This window comes from Sylvia atricapilla, chromosome 1 (genome assembly GCF_009819655.1).
Source record: "Sylvia atricapilla isolate bSylAtr1 chromosome 1, bSylAtr1.pri, whole genome shotgun sequence".
NCBI classification, from domain to species: domain Eukaryota; kingdom Metazoa; phylum Chordata; class Aves; order Passeriformes; family Sylviidae; genus Sylvia; species Sylvia atricapilla.
The window spans coordinates 118,307,287-118,329,709 of record NC_089140.1 but is presented as its reverse complement, the minus strand read 5'-3'; the positions used below and the strand labels follow the sequence as shown (position 1 = coordinate 118,329,709).

At 43.0% G+C, this 22,423-nt stretch overlaps 1 protein-coding gene across 1 annotated transcript; it reads right to left on the bottom strand.

The window, feature by feature from the left end:
- Positions 1–796: 796 nt before the first annotated feature.
- On the bottom strand, positions 797–15,453 carry VXN (vexin). The gene is made up of 6 exons (XM_066334095.1): positions 15,289–15,453; positions 12,316–12,371; positions 6,581–6,716; positions 4,094–4,155; positions 2,334–2,419; positions 797–1,522 (listed from the first exon to the last, which is right to left on the bottom strand). The coding sequence occupies exons 1-6, from the start codon at positions 15,353–15,355 to the stop codon at positions 1,336–1,338; spliced, it is 594 nt and encodes a 197-aa protein (XP_066190192.1). The 5' UTR covers positions 15,356–15,453; the 3' UTR covers positions 797–1,335.
- Positions 15,454–22,423: the final 6,970 nt, after the last annotated feature.

Sequence of the window (22,423 nt, the reverse complement as noted above, 5' to 3'; positions counted from 1 at the left end):
TGCTCCTCACTACCACGGCATTGTCTGTGGTGGCATCTCAGTGCATTTCACTGCACTGGCTGCAGGCAAGCAAGTTTCAGATGGGAGCTCCCTCCCTCTGCTGCTGTCACAGAGTCATACGTTTATTTTTAATTTACGCTTTGGTGCATTGGCGGTTAGGTTAGAGGTCACCATCACTATAAACAACAGGAGATACGCCTCCTCCAACTTTAAATATCAAGTTCTGTATTTAGGGAAACCAGTGTTTTTTATAGTAACTAGGAGAGCACTCACAGAAGGCAAATACTTCTCATGACTAATATAATATTGTTTACAACAGCAGTGAAAACTTTTTTTGTGAAACTATTTCATTCTTTTTTGAGAGAAAAACTGAAGAGGACCTGACCAGCAATTTTTAAATAGAGAAAAAAAAAAAAAAAAAAAAAAAGAGAGAGAATTTTTTTCAAAAAGCAAACGCCATTAAATCCATCTATTCATAAGCAAAGGTCCCTTACATGCAAGTATCTTATACTTAGTCACCTTGTTGCACCATTTACACCATTTACATACTTTCCTTCCTCCTAGTATTTTGTGCACTTAATGTAATATCCTTTACCACATGGCTAGAGGGTAAATTGCTGACTACCATTTCACTCATAAGCAGGTTCTACAGCAGAAAGTATCCCTTGAGGTTACCCTGTTGTTCATAATTTGATCTGGCAGCACACCTTCAAACACAAATCATTTATCACATAGCGAAGTTTGTACATATGTTCAAAAACTTGCTCTGTTCTGGCCCATTGTTTAAGAATTTTTTTTATCTTTTACTCCTGCCTTGAAATATCAAAACCGAAGGAAAAGAGATGTTTAGCAATGTGTCATTCAGCCAAGCATATCGCAAGATGAGGTTTTTATCTCATGATATGAGAGGGGAAAGATGACAAGCAGTGGTGCACAGCAAGTAGATCCCTGGGATTTAATGGCACTCTGTAATCACTCTGTTGCCTTGCAGGAATACACAAACCTCTTCATAGGCTTCTTTTGTTGCAAGTTGGAGCTCATTCAAACAGGACATAGAAAATGGTGAATGGGTCAGCAGTAGTCTCAGCATTGAGTCAAGACCTAAATCTAGTGAGATATTTGGGATTTTAGTGTAATGCAACAAGGAAAGGCCATTGAGTTGCATCATATTCACCATTCTTGCCTTTGTTAGCCTTTCTCCCACTGTTCTGAGGCAATGGCATCAAGTAATAAAAAGGATATAATTTTCCTGTGCTGTGTCTGTTTCCTCATTGATCCTAAAGCACCTTGTCCTGCTAAAGGACCTTCTGCCTTTCCAAGGGATGCTGAGCCTTATCAGTCCGCCTCAAAGGCACTGTTTGTTGCCCCCAAGTACTCTGACTTCTTCTTGTGCTTCATCCACATCTTCCTCAGGAGGCTGGGTGTCCCATACAGGTTGCCTCCTGTCAGTGGTAGGGAAGCTTCTGCTCCTGGTGGTAGGGCCAGGTCATACTCTGTTGTCTTCCTCCAGCGCTGCCTGTGGCTAACAAATAAAACACAAGGTGTGCACAGAGTGCTTCTCCCTGGCCCTTCTCCCCTGCTTATGGCAACCAGCCACTGAGAACCAAGAGCTGCCTGGCTGCAAATGTGTGCCCATGCCTGGCCCAGCCCTGGGATCAGCAAGTCTGGAATGAGCAGGGGCTCTGTGGGTCAGGGCGCTGGGATGCTGCAGCCACCAACCTCTCAGCTTCGTGCCTTTGCTCCTTCACAAGGGCGTGGGCTGCAAGTGGGACCACTCTACATGCATCCTCTCTGGCAATTGCCACCCAAAAAGGAGGTGGGGATTGCCCAGGGAGAGAGCTGGGCCCTTCCACCAAAGCCCCAGGACCATGCAGCAGGGATGAGCTCCACTGGCTGAGGGGAATTTACATCTCTGTGTATGGAATGCAAGGACACTGTGACAAAGAGCTAGTTATTGTCCCTCAGGTGACAATGGTGGCATCTCAAATCCCATCCAGATCCACGTCTGGGTTAGCTGCCTGGTGATGAGTGCATTCCATAGCGTCAAGCTGTTCCTTAATTAGACTTTAAGACAATTTTTTTCCTTCAATTAACGGAATTTTCCAATTACATTTTAGAGCAAATATTACAGATTTCTTAGGGGGGGGGGGGAAACTTTCATTTTGAGTTATGATGATTTTTTTTCTAGTGATGAAGTAGAGCTGTAATGGGCACTGAGATAGCTGTACAAATGGCCATGGCTGATGATAAATGCAGCATAACCTTTACCAATCTCTCTTTACCCCTGCTTGTGGGGAGCAGGAGGCATGGCTGGAGGGTGGGATGGGACTTACTCTTCTGTAGGAGTGCGGTTGCGTGTGGGCGAGCCCGTGACAGCCACAGCTTTCACTGTGATATGGGCAACTGGAGATGGAGGAATCTGTGGGAGGATAAAGCACATCATTAGGAAATGCCACTGATGAGTGGGGACACTGGTTCATCTGAGGAAAGAGGCTGTTTTAAGAAAACCAATAAATGCTGTAAATCTCTTAACGAGAGAAAGCAGGTTAAGGATTTGACTGCCCAACTCTCACCCACACAATCACCAGCTGCTCACGTGAATGTTCTCACTAAGCTCAGCATGAGCAAGAGTTATACCCCCCATCAAAGAAGGAATGCTTGCAGAACTTTTTATTCCCTAGTTTTTGTGTTTAGCTTCCTGAGGCAGTGAGGCTTTGTGCAGAGTGAGCAGCCTGCCTCTTGCAGCTCCCCACCTTTACAGATGTCTGATAAGCAGATGTCTCAGCCATCACAGCTTCTTGAGCATTCAGAGATGTTTCCCTGTTTTGTTGTGGCTGCTCTGTGGTGTGGGGACCCTGGTTATGCTCCAGTTCTGCCATGGACCCACAAAAGCCTAACCATCCACTTCCTCCTTGTCTTATTTGATCATAAATTGCCTGCCAGCACTGAGTCATGTTTTTCCATAAACAGGTCTCTGAGAATAGCATATCCTCCAAGATGGTAAGTTAAAGTGTGAGTTGCTCAGAAATAGAAAAAAAAAAGTCAAAAATTGTGAGGTGATCTCATTATTTCAGGCAATAAGCATACTTACTGATTTTGCTGGCAATCTTGAAAAAAATGTTCATATTATTGTCACTACCATAACTGGTTTTAAGATTTCTAGGGCTATTTCTCCCAGGATTAATCCGAGACTGGGTACATTTAGGTGTGTTTTTCAACTACCCTAAGACTTAAAGATGTTTGAAATCACTTTTGCAAGCATCCTTTGAAAATTAACTATGTTAATTATTGGTAGGTTTAAGAAGATCCGTTACACTGAATAACATTAGTTTTAACCATCCTTAAGTATTGCACTGTCATTTTTCTTAAGTGTAGCTCAGCTATCAGCTAACCAGCATGCTTCAGCCATCCAAAAGAGCCTCTGAAATCATGGAGTTTTGACAGCATAGTCTGGGGTTGGCCAGATGTTATTCAAAAATAATTTTTTCTCTTTGAAAAAGTTAAAAGTTAGTTTTTATTAAATGTAGGGACTTTGAAAATTAGGAGGGGGCATTGTAAGACAAAGAAGGGAAAGGTGAGTAAATTTTAGTAAAGGTGAGTAAATTTTAACCAAAATATTTCTTCTGTCTATTCGAGAACACATTTTGGGGGTTTGTATGATAATTTTCCCATCAACTCTTTATTGATGTTTCTGATTTTGGAGATTATTGCGTCAGGTTGGCATTCTAGAGAAAACAAATTATTTGATGCTTGTTCCACTTAAGATTTTTTTTTTTTTCCCCAAAAATGTGAAATTGCCCAAGAGACAAGGGACTAATTTCTCCCAGCTCTTGCAAGTGGCTGAGCACCCAGAATAGGAGACTGCCTGTTTTGTCCCATCACTCTTCCTGGTTCATGAAGGGCAGTTCTCTGTCCTATGCCAGTCTCTGCTCCCAGCTAAGGGATCCTCTGGCATAAATTACTTTTCAAGGTTTAACAAAAGCTGGGAAATCTGCAGGTGTTGCAACAGACTGACATGCTATTAGTGTGGGACATGCTGACAGGTACAAGGCTTTAAGCTCCATTGGTAGTTGGTTTTGCTCTATTTGCTTACCAAAGATTTTCCATCCAACAGATGATTATAGGACTTGGATGACTCTTGTTCGGTAATTCCCGCTGCAAAAGCATAAAAACCATGAAATTAGGTGCAATTATCCCATTGGCACAGCTTGTATGAAAAACCTCCTTCTGTACAGTAAAACCCAGTTATGGACAGAACCCAGATACAGGTTATAGCCCCACCAGATTTGATTATAGTCGTGGGAGCAGAGTGATCATCTATTGCGATGTCAAAATAAGTGAATCTGGAACTGCTTAAGTCATTCTGGAAAGTCTCTCAGCTTGCTCCTGGACATTTCAAATGAGCTGCCCTTAGCAGACCAAGCTAAGGGAGCCCTTTCCCCCTCTGTAAATGCTCGTGAATCTCTGAAGACAAAGAGCCCAAATGCTGCTCTTCAAGTTTGTCCTGCCTAGGAGATCATGCTATCCTTTCTGTATTGCTCTGGAGAGTTATTTTAACCTGGGCAGAGATGTGTGCTATGTCTACCCCATCACAGGGAGGGATTTCCTGTGGCTTAGTAACATTTCTCTCTCTGCTGTCCTCAAATCTGAAGTCTACCCTTCAGTTTCAAGTAATTGCTCATCTGATAACTTATCCATGGGTAAATGCTCACTGATATTCCTGCTCATTGTGCCAAGGAAATAAATGAGTGAGGGATGCCAAATTTTTTCATGAGGCCAAATCCTCCTATTTGGCTGTGGGAATGTGGACCTCTCTACTGCTGTGACCAATGGAGTATAAATAATGACAGTAAATATGGAAATAGCCAGGGTTCTGTTATAGTGCTGTCTGCAGCGTGACAGCAATTGGAGCTGTCTCCTCCTTCTAGGGGCGATATTTGACTATGACAAATATCCTAACCCGCTTCCTGCTCCACCCCTCTCCAGTAATTCCATTAGGTACCTTACTGTATCCCTCACGTCAAAGTTAATGCAATTACCTCCTCTCATCTTGCATATTAGCTACTGACAGTATTCAGCAAGTGGATCATCAGTGCTTCAGCGAATACCCATCTCTTTTCTTTTTATTTGGTTTTGTTTTCTCTTACTTTGTGTGATTCTTGCCTTCAGCTAGCTGGTCCCTCTTAATAGATACAGAAAATGTTCTTGCAAACTTTTAGCAAAATATCTAAGAAAAAGAGAGTTCTCATGGCTTCAGGTTTGTAGTTGCTCCCCTCAGGGCAGTGGTGGCTGGATGCAGTGCGAATTCCATTTCCAGAAATACCTTCTCACATGCTGGAATGGACTGTCCTGCATTGCTATTTGTGCAGGATTTTTGATGGTAGCAATAGACATGCTAATGGCCTCATCTGTGTTCTTTTGTTTGGTTTTTTTGTTTGTTTGTTCTAATTTAAACTTAATTTCCAGGTTCTGCCTACTCATTTCCCTTTCTCCCCCTAGGAGATCTGTTTCCCCCTTTTCTGCTCTTTTTTTTAGATTCCTACACCTTTCCTCTTGTTTGCACCTATCAGTTATCCTTTACCTCTCACCTCCCCTAGCAGCAGAGACCAGTAGTTCCTCCTTTCTGGCTCTCTGCCATCCTTTACCCTGCAGCCAGTCCCAGCCACTCCTGTCCCCTCTCCAGTCCTGAAGCTCCAGTTCTTTTTTCAGCCACATCTGGGTTTGAGATCCTTTCCTTTGGTCCCAGGCTCAGTTTCTTCCTTTCCAGTTTCCCAGGCCCTGCTCTTGTCTGGTTGGTGTTCTTAATGGGTCGGGTTATGTGCAGAGCGGTTGCAGACCAGTGATGTGGGGCACACGCACCTTCACGGGCCTGCTTTAGAGACTTTGCATCTTTTAACATCCAAATGCCCAATTTCTCTTGGAAAAACACGCCACGTGGGGATTTCTTTAGAGCCATATGACTTGACTGCATCTGGGTGATTTTTCAAAGGAGAGCAAAAGACGTGTTTTTGATTAAAAGGCCATCCCATGTGAAACTGCACAGCCCTGCTCCAGCTTCAGTCTTCCAAACATAACACACCAGTGTTGGAGGAGCTGAATAGCCACTCTGTTTATGTTTACCCATCTCCTTGGTTTCATATTGGCAAGCTCTGTTTTTCCTTCACGGTTTCTCACAAATATGCTGCACAAGCTTTGGTTGCCAAAAAATCAGGTCTGTGGCTGACATCCAGAATCTGAAAATTCATCCCAAATGATTATATTTTGGCTAATTCTAAGCAACTGAACAGGGAACTTATATAATAAGATGACTCAGGCAAACTCAGTAATTTACTATTTATCATCTCTAAAATATTGTCAGGGAGTGTTTATGACTCTGAATAAAGTGAGTTTATGACTCTGAATAAATTGAGCAATGCCACGGTCATTATCTCATTAATTCCACTGGATATTTTAAGCACGGAATTATCCTCCAGGTACACAACAAAGCGCCCTCTTCGCTGCGAAGCCTGGAAGACTGCGACGTCTAAAAACGTCCTGCAGCCACGGAGAGGAATCCCCAGGGCTGTGACCGTGCACTTACCGTGCTGGGCAGTGCCCTTGGCTGGGCAGGCTCCCTGCAGGCAGCCCTGGCCCCGTGCCTCCGGCTCGGCCCTGGCCTCGTAGAGCACATGCAGGAGCTCGCCCTGGCGCGGCCGGCGCTCCGACACGGCCACCACCTGCGGGGCAGAGGAGAAGAGCCCCGTTACACCTGTGTATAGGAGCACGGGAGAATCCTGCTGGGTCTTTCTGGCAACCCAGCTACTTGGTTGCACCTTTCTGTATTCTCCTCAGGAGACTGAAATGTGCTCCTTTCCAAACTCTACGGCATAGTGTATGCCTCTGAGAGAGCTCAGATTTATTTTCTTGTTGCATCACATCTTGGGCAATCAGTCAAACTTATGCAATGCGAATTACAAATGCTGCTTCTTAGGCTCTCTCCCGTCTTTTGAACTTAGTTACATATTATACCCGACAAATGACTACAGAGAATAATAGGCAGAGAGGAATTGCTCTCCTAGAGATTAATTTTCACAAACTTTAGCTCACACAGACAAAACTCACTGACAGCTGCAACTCTGAGCATCAGCCCCCCTTGGCATCTCCAACAGCCCTTGAAAACAAGCATGAACAAAATCAAGTTCTTTTCTAATCGATTACGACTAGGCCATGGCATTCACTGTACTGCCACAAGCAACCGGGGAGCCCAGAGCTCATATGAGTTTGAGAAAACAGGGGAACACCTCAGAGAAGTGGATTCATCAGGACTGTTATCCAGGATGGTCTGGAAAGAGTTTCCTCAAGAAGATCAAAGTTCCAACAGCAGACACAGAGTGTTTCAAACTTTGTTGGGTTGTTTTTATTCTTCCCTAAAGACTTGCTGCTGTCGTACAGAGAACCACCTAAACAGGCTGAAGAGCCAAACCAGCAAGGAAACAAGACATGTGGCAACTATTCAGACTATTTCCTATGAGACTTACTTATGTTGGAAGATCATGAGAAAAGCAGTTAGTTACATCTAACTGATGACTGGTAGTTGCTGTCTACATGTTTTAGATATAAATATAGTTATTTTGTCTCAAAACTGAGACCAACAACTGGTCAGCCCACTACTGGCATAGAAAAAGCCTTAATTCTTTCTATTGCTCTGCCTTTTAACATGCACTCAAGATAAAAACAAGACCCTATTCAAGCATGTCCCCTCACACCAAATTGTTCATTTCCTCTAATTAAGTTTTAATTCAATTTGCCATTAATCTGCAATATTCTGTGTATATGATTTTTTACGCAGGCATAACAACACATGCAAACCCATGTTTTCCAAAACAGGAAAGAAGAAAAATTCCAACCTAACCACTTTTAATTCTTTTGTCTCCATGTACCCTCAGGAGTCTGGACAAGGCTACATTACCTAAATACTACTGATTAGTAGGATGAGGAGCAAACACTGCCCAACAGCAGGCAAAACTACTCCTGGAAAAGGCAGGTAAGGCAACCAAAGCCTAATCCAAGGCTGGACAGGGGTTTCCCCCTACGTCTACAGATTTTGACACACAGCCTAACATGCTCCATATGCTGTAAACTACTTAGAGACATGCCCAGCGTTCAGTTAAAAGTTAAAGGGACTACTGGTGTCCTTGAAGATGAGCACATGCTAAAGGAGGCTGCAAGTGGCTCCCAGCTCTACTGACCACAAATTTGGAGCTGCCAACAGAGCCGAGCCTCAGCATTGCTCTGATGTTTCAGAATGAGGGTGATGCTGCTTGTTGAGAGGCCTCCTGTTGCTACTTAAGCTGTTGGCATTTGCTTCCTCCCTGCTGCCCCTGGAGCAGTCCCAGCACCTCCCCATCCCTCTGCAGCAGCTCCTTGCAGGCTGCAGGCTCTGCATCCACACGCCCTGACCACACAAACCTTCCAAGCTGCTCACCAGGATATCACCCCCTTCCCCACGGTGACTCCAGTGGAGACACATGTCCTCAGGACTAATGTGATGAGACTGTGGCTGTCAGGGGTCTCTAATGACAGCCCTTGGAGTCTGCCTTGTGTGAACTGAGCTCTTGCAGCTTTCAAGGACACAAAGCTCAGCTTTTCCCATCATCTCTGGAAAAATGTCCAGTGCTCTTGGTCACACTCAGTCTTTGCTAGTGTGTGACATAAAATGTCATCAATCCTCTGCTACTGAGACACCTGAAGTCACTTATTTTGCACTGTCATGGAAAGAGCATTTTTGGTAAGATGCTGGCTGCAGTCACCTCTAATCCTGAAAGTGGCTTATTTGATCAGTGTAAACCACCATGGACTTGAAACTCAACATTCTGCCTACGTGTTGCACAGGATGAAATACAGTTTGGGGAAAATAAGAGGATTTTTATCTTGATTAATAGCAAGAATTATTTAGGCACATTGTCTGTGTTTCTGAGATTTATTGTTACGTCTTATGTCAGTAATGCCAAAATGCCTTCAAGCAGCAGAATCTGTATAAATAAGTTACAGTGCCATTTTCCATTACAGCTGGAGACAGCAGCGCAATCTCTATAATATATTTTCAGTGAACATCTTTGCAGCATTTGGTTGTAGCACGCTTTTGGAGTTCCTTATCTCCTAATTCAAGATTTCACAGCGACTTTGGCTACCTCACCCATTACTGTAATATGTAAAGACTTATCTAGGTCAGGAAACTAAACCTGCTGTAGCTTGGTTTTGATCTAAAGTGGAGCTGACATTTCTCTAGGGTACCTAGGGTAAGGCAGAAGGATCAACTGGGAGTCACTTTTCTTTTCTAGACATACCAGGCAATTTAAATCTGTCCAAATGGCAGAGTCAGCCAAACTATGCAGAATTAGCAAACTACTAAAAAAACCCTACTGTTTTGAGAACCTGTAAGTCCTTGGACTGGCCCAATCTGTTTGCAGGACACTAACTCTGAAATTAGAGCTCAGCAAACTCTCTTTTTATGGACTTTGCCATGCACATGAGAGCACTGAGGTCTGGCATACCCACTGCTGGAATTAGCTGTGTTAAGAGGGAAGGGGCACAGAGGACACAGGTCACAGAGAGGCTATTCCAACCATCCTGATCCTGGACTTAAAATCCCAACTAACAACCATCCACAAAAGGTGAGAATTAAATATCTGGCTTTGCATAAAACTTTGAAAGTTAGAGTCTGAAAAACAATGTGCCTGTTAGTGGAGAAAATTCCAAATTTGTAGTTAAGGTTTTTTGATGGCATAATGCTGAGCTAATTTTTTAATGTGGTGGCTCAAACATGCACAGGGGTATTTTCTGCTTTCTTGCAAAAAGTAGAAAATCTTTCTACTTTGTCTTTCTAGTGTCCAGACAGTTGTACCCAAGGGATTTTGGGCATAGAAGAGAAGGGAAGGATCTACTACCACTGGAAATAACTCTCAATAGAGAAATAGGAACTGCAAGTATACATACTGGTGAAACACTCAGCTGAAAAAAAATGGTGCTTTCTCCTTTCTGTTACCCTTCCACAGTCGTTATCATGCTTTTGGGATGAGTTCTTGTATGTGATGGGAGTTACCCCCCACTGTCAGTAATTTGAATGTTAAATCACTTAATGCTACACTGCTTGAGTATTTCTGCTGCAAGAAAAAAAAAAGGTCTGGCAGATGTCCACATTGGTTGCTATTTTTGTCCTTGCTGAGGATTAAAGTTGTGCATCCACTGCAACCACCACAGCAGAAGATTTTATGTTAGCTGAGGCATTTTTACAGCTCTGACTGCAGGTGCAGATGTAAAAGTGAAAAATAAACAATCATTCTGCGACTTTTCTGTGGGTCTAGAAATTGGCAATCACAGCTTCCTCACAGGCACGTCTATTCCAGTATGTGCAATTTACTTCAGTGCTTGCTTATGAGCTGTAAACAGCTGCATTCTACTGAAGAAGGGAATGTCTAAGAGTTGACTGTGCCAGCCACTTTGGTTTGAGAGCCATCCTTGTTTTTGTAGCTGGAGCTGCAGAAGATTCCTCAGGCTTGGTGTTCCCACTGCTAATATGATGCTGCCTGCATCATGACTAAGAGCCAATCAAAGGACATCCTTAATTGGGGTCAGGAAAGCCCCAAAGGAAAAAAAAAAAAAACCCCAATCCTCTTAAAATACAGCCACAAAACAGGGACTTTCTTATCTTATTTTCTTAGGCCCTTATGAGTGCAGTGCTGCCACAACAGCTGATCCAATCCAAATTAAATATTGGATGATTCCATTTAGTAGAAACAACTATCTACTGAGATTTAGAACAAGATAATAGCCATAGAATTTCCCTTGATTTTGATGTAAGGCAGCCGAATTTTTTCAGCTGAATAGTTCTATGAGAGATATTGTCAACAAAATCCCCAAAAAACCAAAACTGAGCATTTTGTTTCAGAATGTCAGAACAGTCCACTTTTGTTTTGGACATTTTTGCTGTTTTTATATTGCACGGTAAACAAAATATACCAGAAGTTTAACAAATAAAAGTAGGGTATCTCAAAATGGATTATTTTGAGTAATACTCCAGCAGTCTGACTCATCTTTTATTGGAATGAGGAGTAAATTTGAAATCTCAGCCTGAGCTGTGGGACAAAACCAACTAAACCAAAACTGTCACAATTTTGGAAAATAGACACGTGCATAGTTTCTACCCAAAAAATGAGAGACATGTTACTGACTCTTCCTGGGGACCACTTCAGGTGTTGTGTGATGTACCGGGATCTTGTGATCTGCTTTAATATCCAAAAGAGAGGGTGGGAGTGAATGTGATAAGGCTTTTTTTCCAGTTCACAGGTGGTAAGCAGGAGGTCCTACAGTTCTGTGGGCAGATCAGGGAATCAGGAATACAAAGAAAAGGCTCTCTGAAAATGAGGGTGGATCTGGGAAGTAGGAAAGGACATGGATAAAGGGAAGGCCACGGAGTAATATACTTTATCAAAGTGCTAGAGAAGAGACAGGTCTGTGGTGAGAAGAAATGCTTTGGCAGAAGGGTCTCAAACTTGTAAGAAGTGCTTTGAATGCAGAAGAGACTGTCATTCCTGCAAATCAGCTAAAAGGATTGTGGAAGGGGTTGTGAATGGGTCAAGTGGACTTAAGGAGAGAAAACTCTCTCTGAAGACAAGAAACCTCACACCCGCGTGTGAAAGCACCTTGCAAGTGCTTGACATTAACTTGCAAGACATTTACTCAGAGCATGAAAAATGTTCAGTTATTTTAATTTTGGGGGTATCTTGTCTGCAAGGAGGGGGTAAAGCTTCCTCTGTGCCCTCTGCACTGAGGCAGAGGTAAGGGCAGGCAAGCACTGCTGCGACCAGGGGATAAACATCCTCCCTGCCAAAGTTACCAGTCTATTGTTTGGTGTTTTTCTCCCAAATTCCCTAGGATATTGGCTACTTGATTAACATGATTATTATTATTACCTGATATGATTTGCTTACTTTTCATTCCTGCCTGTCTCTCTGGACTTATTGTGAAGGCTCTGTGGACAATAATTTAGTCTGCGATTCCCTCAGATGGCCAGTGTTGATGAGCCACTATGTTCACTTGGACTGGCTCTGCATGGCAAGACCATATTTTGTTTTTTGTTTCAAAGCACTTCTGTAAATAAACTGCAGCTTTACAGAAACTCTCCCTTCCCTTTCCCACCCCACTGCCTGCATCAGACACGGATGCACTTCTTTACCCTGAAAAATCTGCTTCCCATTTTCCCACAGCTCTTCTGAGGGTGTGCATAATTAGAATGTTAAAAAAAAAAATAGGGAGAGGAAAAGAGATTTTTCTTACACTCTTTGTTAGGATGTGAGGCGTAGCTTTGGCTCGTCTTCGGGCAGGGCTACATGCTGCAAAAAGAAGAACAGGAACATGGTCAGGATGCTGTGGAGGCTGACACGTGCCTGCAAAAGTCCTCTGTAAGAATTAAGAATTCACTGGGGGCATGGTGGGAAGAAGGGGGAGAGTAAAGGGTTTCAGGAAGATTCCAGCTGAAACAATCCAAAAGAAAGCCCCTTTTGATGTGATCTCAGAGACCATCCTCTAGCTGTACAATACAGAAATCTGTGGCCAGAGGGCCACAGCCTATCCCGAGTTTCTGCACCTCTCCCATAGGCTTCCTTGAGGAACACTCCTTCTCCTTTCTCAGTTTTGATCTGGCCTCCCAGTATTTCAGTAGGAAATGAGTAGAGCATACATTAACTTGGAGACTATTACGATTTTATCTGGTTAGAGACTTTATCAATAAGCTCAAACTCTCTCATGACATTATTTCACTTGCAAAACACAACATTTGCACTAAGCCTAATCTTTTCTTTTTCAATCCTCAAAATTACTTATTCAGTTCTTTTGCTTGGGACATTTTGCTAAAGTCTGTTTCTCACTTTCATTTCATAGACCCATGAAGACACCAAAATCATAGAACCACTAGACAACAGACACACAGGGTGCCAGGGCCATAAGCCAAGCTTTTGTCTGGACTGAAGTGATTGGTTTTGGGTGATGGTTTTAGTGGACTAAGTGAAGGCTCTTTAAACTCTTGTTTGAGTTAGACTTGAAACTGGCCTGAAAGAGGGTGATACTCCCAGCTCTCCCTCTCACCATATCTTACCCTGCCTTGTGTTCAGGCTACCGGAGCTACAGGATTTAGCCACCAGTGACAGAAACAGGCTTGCAGAAAGCTGCCAAATGTGGGGAATTAACTCCAATTCTAAAGGCTGACCCTGGGGGCAAGGCACGTGAATGGGGGTTTCCTATTCAGGCTCCGTGTATAATCCAAAGGCTTTGAAGAGCTAGTAAGGTTTGTTACAGGATGATGGGTGACTCCTACTCCCCAGGTGAGCTTTTCTTTACCTTGTTGGCACACATTTAACTTGCAGTGCTTATCGTTGCTGAATATTACTGTTTGCAGAGTTTTGGAGCTGTGGAAGAAGCTGGAGGTCATCCAAGGCTGCTCCTTACTGCAGCCAAACTCCTCTCCTCAGATGGCAGGAATAACAAGTGACTGGGCTTTCCAGGGCTCTGCTACAAGCAGAGCTGGCAGGGAGACCAAAGTCACTCTTCCTAGACAGCGTGTGTGTGTGTGTCTAACAGCTATCCCTCCACACCCCGGTGAGGATATAAGTACTGAGCATTAGGAGCCCACTGGAGAGGACATTAGGACATTCTGGCCTGTGCTGTGGCTGTAATAAAACAGAGCAGGAAAAAGGGAGGGTCCCTGTGAGCACCCCATTGCAGCACAGGGCACTTCCACACTGAACTCGTCACAAGTAAGTTATCTGCCTGCCTAGACTGTGCTAAGCTGTCAGTATGATTACAGTCTGTTCTGCACGGTGTGCTATCCTCAGGGGTCCTTACTGTCTTCTCCTGCAGGACACATTTTATATTTTAAACCATGATGAGTGTGGAATGAAAGCCAGACAAACACAATGAAGGTGGCTTGTTTTTTTTAAAACCTGGGGCTATGCTGTAAGTTGTTTTTGAGGCTGCTTCCATCACCTTTACTTCTGGAATTTCACTGTGTGAGGACTAAGCTCATAAGCAAAACACTCAAGTGCAGAAAAGTTTAGTGATGCAAGGAATTATCTTCTTATCTCTCTGGTATTTTAGATATTTTTACCACACAGTGTAAGGAATACAGTTTTTTAGAGATTTCTACCAGAAGCAAGTGCTCTTGTGCTGTTATAGCTGCTACCCAGCCTAGTGCAAAAGCAACAACACATAAATGTTCCTAACAGTAATAAATGTACCTATTTTCAGAGTACATATGATTCACAGTCCCTCATCCCCTGTTGCCTGTCAGAAGGAGTGGAATAAGGCTTACAGGGGCTGAAGAAAGGCAAGGCATGAAAGGGAAGTCAAAGCACCAGCAAACATGCAATTACTTGAATAGGCATTGAAAGCAGGGTGAATCACAGAGGTAGCCAGAAGTGACCCACTTGCGTGGGAATACAATGGCAGCAATGCAAACAGTGGGGCTGTGAGGCTGCCCCTGCAAACACGAATTTCTGCAGAGAGCTGGAGAAGGAAGAGAAGAACGAATCCTTGCAGATGATGTATGTGGATTTGCAAAGGATGTTTCTATGTACAGCCCAGATTTTGGGCAACAAATACAATTACAGTGATGGTTCACTTTGTCATTTCCACTTATATTCCAAAATTAGGCAGCTGAGAGCTCATGCTCGCAGCTTGCAAGCAAAGATCTGATCTGGCCCCACAATTTGTTTTCCCTGCTTTTCCCTGCTTTCTTGTTGCTGAAATATGCAGCCATTGAGTTTAAACTAATTTGTTCAATCAAATGCAGGCTGGGCTTTGTCCGGTTCTTACTCTTCATTAGAAGCAATTAATGTTAATCATGCATTCATTTCCAGGGCATGGCTTTGGAAATGTTCCACTTATTGAGCCAGCAGACTTAAATTCAACATTCATGCACTTCACCCACTTCTAACTGCTCACAGAATTTCATTCTCTTTTCTATTACACAGAAAAGCCACACAGTTGCAAGCTGTCACTTTAGCAGTTACCTCATAGGTACAGCAACACCGATTCCAGATCTCCCAATTTTGCCAGAGCAAAGATTTTACAGAGCCACAATATTGAAGCACCTGCACGGGTTAGGTGGAGAAAGCAGCAGCCAGTGCTGGGCTGCAGGCAGAGCACAGCACAGCAGAACGGATGAGCTGCTCTCTTCAAACATTTCCCCGCTGCTAAACACCCCATCCCCTAAAAGACAACACCGTAGCTGTTGTTAGATTTTGATGTACTCACATTTGGAAGAAATCACAGTGGTGAAAACTTCTAAATTTTCATCGCTGCAGCTGTAAATCTGGTGCATTTTCCACCTCTCCCTACTGACTGCCTTTCAGCCTCATGCAACCGCTCTGAACTTCTGGTAAATAGGTTTCACTAATCCAATCTGGCTCTGTGATCATTGTCCAGATCTACAAAGGACAGACTGATGCTGTGATCTCATCTCATTCCATATTCTTCATTGCAACATTTTCTGCTCCCATCTGCCTTTCTATGAATAATATTAACACAAAGATTTAATTTAGCTCTTACTTAAGCCTCTACTCAGATAGAGAGCATTTTATGTTTCCTTTTACCAGTGTGGAGAATCCTCTGCAATAGATAGCTAATTATTAAAGTCTAATCTACTGGGATATGTTTACAGAAGTGCTGCAAAAATATTTGAAATAAGTTTACGTTATTGGGTTAAGTGTGCACTTTAACATATTTACCATAAAAATTTGCTCCTTATATATAATGAGGAGATGATTCTAGGTGTATTAAGAAAAACATTTTGTGCTTTACCTTTTCATTTCATAAACAAATACTGGAATCCTGGGTTTTTCAAAGTAAAATTTCAAAAGCAGATGTCTAAGAAAGACAGATGTGCATAGATCTCCATGCTCCCTACACGTCTGTGGTTGCAAGGGGAAGAAAGGTCAGTCATAGATGGGTTCCTGACTTGATGGCTCTGGGGCCTAATCCCACGTTTATGCACTTCAGTAAAGGGTCTTCTTGCCAAAGTTTTCCATTTCTTAATACTCCCATCAGAAATTGTTCCTTTCCGGCTCTATGAGTATCAGCCCCCTCAGCTTTTGGTGACTTAATGCTGCCATGGACACCCTAGACAGAAAATTTTGGTTTGCAGGCTTCCAACAACTGATGTAGTTGGAGCACTTTCAAGTGTGAATAATGATATTAAATTATATCAGTCTAATGAATAGCCTTCATTACTACCACGTGTGTGTCTAATTAACACAAAAACAAGCGCTGTCTTCTCCTATAGATGTCTGCCACCAACCGTCCCAGATGGAAAGTGCCAGTGAACATGGGCTGTCACTGTCATATTGATGAACGTTTCTTATTTGAAATAATAAATATTGGTCAAATAGACATCCTGAGCCTGGAAGCATTTTGGTGGAGTGGAAGGTGTCGCTGTTTCAGGAAAGCAGCGAGTGAAGAGAAGCTGTTGTCACTTGTCACCTCCCAGGGCAGGCTCCTGCTGTCCAGGGGCAGCCAAAGCCTCTGCTGGGCTGGGGGCATTGTCCCAGGAAACCGTGCCCTGCTTGAAGCAGGCAGTGGGACGGCAATATAATCAACCAAAAGTTCAATTAGTTTTTGATTTATTGCGCCACATGTTCTGCTTGTATGACTGATGTCATTAACATCAGGCTCGGCTGGCGCATTCATCTGTCCCTGCCCGGCTGCCTCTGAAGGCGCACGCACTCAACAGATGGGGAGCTGCACGGGTGCGAAGGCAATTGTTTACCCCCCTATTGTCCCTGTGTCAAGCAATCAACCCAAATCCATTACCCACCGAGAAAAAGATCAGCGCACTGTCCATTCAGCACTGAATGGGGCGGAGGCGGTTATGCAGGAGGCTCTAAAAGCTTTCAAAAGGATAAAAAAAAAAATGAAGACCAACACTGAATAGTCGATTAAAAAAAAAAAAAAAAAAAAAGCTATAACAAATCTAACCCACCCTTTATTTCACCTTCAGATATTCAGAGTCCTATGAGAAGAGGGGCATTTTTGGACCTAAGTCATTGTTTTCCTATTTCTAGGTATGATCTACAGATATTTTCAAATCATAGATGGGGTTTACCATTAGAACAAGTGTTGGGTTCTTTATCCTTTGAGGGTTGGTGGGATGTGGAAACTGAAGTGAGACTCTAGAGCTGGTCACCAGCTGGCATTCACCGTGTTACAAGGCAGGTAGCCTTTGGATACATCTTTATAAGGCACAGGTTGCTCTGGGGAAAAATCACTGTACAGGGTGCTGATGAAAGGCACTCACATCACTTTCGGACTGAAAACTAGGACTCAGCAGGACAGATATAATATGCCTCATCATGGACACTCATCTGGGAATGAATTCTCCCCTGTCAATGAAAAGGAGTTTTCTTCTCAGTTTTGTCCAAGTCTTGCAGAGTAGCTGAGCACTATGAATGCTCAGGGTTTTCCATGAAATCTTAATGTGGCTTCAAGAGAAGAACTGCACATATTGGGCTACTTCTTTTCTACCTGTGTGAGATATATTTTGGGCAAATGTCCAGTGCTGGTTTTAGCTATGAAATAGGTGTAATTACATCTCCAGGAAGTGTACTGCAAAAGCCCTACTGCAGGCTACCCGATAAAAAAGTGCAGACAGTAATTTTAGACTTGGAGGACAAACTCTCCACAATGTCCAACCTAGGAACTGCAGAGCCACATCAGACAATCTCACATGGTATCTCCTTCCAGCTCCCTACTCACCAAGTGAGAGTCCAGTCTGTGGTGGGAGGAGAAAACCAGTTTTTGACTCTAATAATCTTTTTTTTTTGTTGTTCCCCAAACTACATAAAATATCTAGAAAGCAGGCTCAAATATTTTCTCTTTTCTTCTCTGCTAAAGTGAGGAATGAGCTATTGACTTAATTCAGTCACTGCTGCCATGAGAGGAACCTAAGGAGTTTTTGCCCTGAGGTATATCTTTGACCTAAGACTCCTAAGTGAACAATTTGAATCCAAATTCCTCCCTGTGGGCGATGATATAGCAGTTTACCAAGTACTCACTCCCAGTGTTGATGTTTTGATAAGATCAAAACATTTCCTGGTGCCAGGACAAGGTTACCAAAGGTGAAAGTGGGCAACTGAGAAGGAGGAGGAGGTGGAGAACAACTCTGGACACCAGAACACACACATGCTAACATGTCTGGCAAAACACACATCTAACCATACCTGCAGGGACAGGGCAAGTACTTGATTCTTGGGAATGTATGTAGAAAGGAGGAGAAGAAATGTTTTCAGAATCTGAGAGGAAAAAAACAAAACAAAACAAAACCACCTTGAAAGCAGCAGAAGGCTCAGTAAACCTTGTAAAAATGGCAGAAAAATCCCATAAACTGGTGAAATGTCCCTCTGGGGAGTTGGCAAGGGTGCTTTTTCCAAAGCCTGAATCTGTTAGGACATATTTTTAAGAAACAAGTGTAGATGATTGTCCTGTTTACCAAGTATGTCAGAGCTGGTAAACTTGAAAGGAATCAAATTTAAAAAAATACGGTTACAAAATCTGCAATTAAAACTTCGATTTATTTAAGATATGAATCAGAAATCTCTAGACACTATTTGTCCTGGCCTCTGTGAACAAACGAATCCCTTTTCAGTGCAGTGTTCTTCCAGTGAAGTTGTTGGAAAGAAACCTGATACTCTTAACATGTGCAAGGGGTATTGCCAAGGGAATCCCTGGCCCACGAAGGACAACGCTGTTCTCAAGTCAGGTCTCTGGCTTCTCCCTGGATCTTGTACCTTGTTACATAAGAGGCAAATCTAATCTGTACTGAGCCACTTGAGCCTATTTCTTACTGTTAGCTGGGCAATATGATAAGGATAAACCCCAGGTATTTTTGGAATAGGATTGTCAACCAGAGGGATGCGTAGATAACCATTTAAAAATAAGATGGGATGAAACTGCACATGCATACTGCAGGCATCTACTCTGAACCACTTCTGCATGATGCAATGCCAGCAGCGGGTTTTCTTGTGGAAGGAAAATTGCTTTGTTTTGGTTTAGGGCCACAGAACTACAACTGCAAATAACTGGAAAGGAAAAACCAACCAAAAAAGCAAACTTTAAAGTGGGTTTCTCATACATAATCTTTCGTTTTTTTCTGAATGAAAGGAATAGGAAGACAGATACACTACCAGTAACTGCACCTCACACTCGTAGCAGACAACAAAACTAGTTCAAAACTGAAGTAGCACCACACAGCTTGAAGGTCTGTGAATGAGCGAAGAATTTTCAAAATATCATGTGAATTTGCATCTGTCTAGAAGCTGCTGTAGCAGATTTTTCCTGGGAATAAGGAATAAGAATTCCTGGGAATGGGAATAAGATTGAGGCATTCAAAAAACATTTTGAACTTTTAATTCTCTGCAGGGAACCAGGAGTGAGAAATGCAAGAGCTGTGCAATTTGAAAAGGTGAGTGTACAGGCTTCTCTGCTAATTGGGAAAGGAGATAGCAGCCAGACCTGGAAGCCAGGCTGAAAGCATCCCCTCACTAGTAACAGAAAGATATTGCAGAATTCTGAAAAAAAGGAAAAAAAGGAAAAAAAAAAACCCTGGTTGGCTTCTCCTATAAAAGATACATATAGATAATTGGGCAGTCACAAATTTGCCCTAAGCTTGTAAAACACACTTGAGTAAGTCCATATGATGATTAGGTAGAAACACAATGCCCAGCACCACAAGGTTCCAGTCCCACAGAGCTTGTGCCAACAGCAGGGATTGCACTAAGCCAGTATTAAAGCTAGGGCCAGGCTGAGCACGTGGAGGCTTAACAAGCTTTCATATACTGGTCATGTACTGGTAATCCACAGAAAGCATTAAAAATGTCAACAAAGGAGCGATATGTCCAAACAGGGCTGTGACAACAATAGTTCATTAAGATGCTAATCTTTAACTACATTTGTCCTGGATTTATTAATTTTTCAAGCTAATTGATCAGTGAGGTCTTTATTCCCCTGATAAACCACAATGATTTTCAGATAGGGTTTTTTTTTCACTTCAAATATTTTTTTCCTTTAAAATGTTTTAAGATTATTTCAACTATTGGCTCCTGCTATAACCATAGCGGTTTTTGGGCAAAGCACATTAATCAAAGCTTTTCCTGTGGTTCTTGAATTTAGGTAGAGGTAGTCCTCTTGCTGCAACTGCATCCTGAGTCTCGCACCACATGCAGTGAATCTACTCTTGGGTAACCAGGCACAAAATACTTAGGATTTCTCCAATGGAGCAGACTAAAGACTAAGGCAACCTGAACTGTCACCTTATGTATCTCGTGTGTCCTCACACAGCCATCAAGCTCCTTTTGCCACATGCCATACATGTGCTCCTGTGGGGATGAAAGGTCTTTGGAGGGTATCAGATGGCATTGCCTCCTCTGGCTTAAGCTCTGTGTGAAAATGAGATTAAACTTAAAACAAGGACCATCATTATTTGGACTCAGAGACCATGGGACTAGCAACTTAGAAAATAAGAAGTAGAAGTTGCACTAAAGGCACAAAAGCAGGATCAAATTTTTAAGTCCCCTTTTGATCCAGGCTCAAGTTATGCGGCCTGTGTGAAGAAGCAAGGTAGCACAGGAGTTGGCACTGTGACAGAGGAGGCTTCAGAATTGCTCTCTCTTTGAAATGTGATTATTTTGAGGTATCTTTTGTGCAGCCAGTACATCAAATAACCATAGAGCATACAGGTAAGAGCCTGGAAGGGGGAAACTCTGATGCCAATTATCCTAAAACAGTTTTTGCTGAGATGAGGCGATTTATCTGATCTTCCTGCTGGTTTGGTCTTTGTCCTCTCCACTGACGCTGCAGGTAGGGGTGTCAAAGATCTTCTGCTGTAAGCACTTGACTTGTTTGTAGGAATCTGATTAAAGTAGATCACCTCAGATAACAAGAGGAATTAATGCTGCAAGTACATAGGAGAGGATTTTCAAGCTTATAAGCTACATAGAGGTCAGTACTTTTAAAGTCACGCAGCAGCCTCTGAGATCTCTGATTTTCGCAGAACTCATGATCTTTACTTGCCCTTTTCCTTTATCCTGTTAGCCTTTACACTTAAGCATTTCCCTTTATTACTTCAGTTCTACCTGTAATCTGTTCAGTTGCTCTGTCCACTACTAGGAAAGTACTGTACAATGCTAACCCTGGGAGAAAAAAACCCCAAAACGGAACAGGAAAGAGTTTTTGTGGGCCTTGCTATGAACATTGCACCTAGTAACTACATAAGTCTAGATTCCTCATCCTTCAGGTTTTTACAGTATTTTTAAAATGCATATTCTCATCTTAGATGTCCCCCTGAAGTCTAATCCTCTCAACTCCTAGATTCCTAAATCTTAGCACTCCAACTTTTTCTCTGTGTAACATGTAACCACGTAATATACTCAGGCTCAACATCTCAGCTGTGAACAACTGCACTCACATGTCTGCCAGTTTTTCCCAAAGCCTGGCTAGCTGTGTGCATGCAGACATCCCTGGCAGAGGACATGCTCAGACCTTTAGTGCCTGTCAGCTGACCTGTGCTGCCTTTGTTGGGCACCTGGGTGTTTTTAGCTCAGCTCTGGTGGATAGGCCCCTGAAATGGTTATGGTTTGGTGACATTATAATTTCTGACAGGAGAAGTCACAAAGAGTTACTTTACAATCAAAACCTGCCCGCCACCTCTCTGCTCACTTTTACTATCTGAGGAGTCCTAACTCCAGGTCTTCCATTTAAAATGCAAGTACAGTAGGCATGAAGTACACCAGCTTGACCACACCAAGAACTAAACCTGGGAGATGGCTACACAAAAGCTGTGAGACGTGATATTCCAGGGTGTCCTAAATACACGTGGTGACACTGTGGGTGTGCCTGAATGAGACCTGTGTGCTCCAGAGGTGGCAGCAGAGGCTCCAGCTCTCCAGAAGGGAACACCGAGGTGCCACCACTCACAGAACAGCACCAGCATGGTTTCAACCCTTCCTGGAGAGAGACTGACTGATCCACTAAAACACAGAGGCTCTCAGCTTTTAGTGGTGCAAGGCAAATGTAATGCAGGCTGTTCATGTTAATTCCCATTTTTCGCTGCTTGGATAAGCACATGGTGACAGCTTTCATGAGGCAGGGACCTGTCCGCTGGAAAATGGATTATGACCACCAACTCATGTACATAAACTACTGAGCAACCATCCAGTGGTCACTAGTGAGACACCATAGGTCTGTGCTGGTGACCTAGGGGTGAAATGATTTCCTTTGTCTGTCTGAATCCCTAAAGCGTTCAGACCCTGATCAGGGGGGATGTTCTGATCTAAACAAACATTAATCTTCCTTAAGGTGAAAAGGTCAGAAGAGCAAGTTATTCAGTGTTAATTGTTTT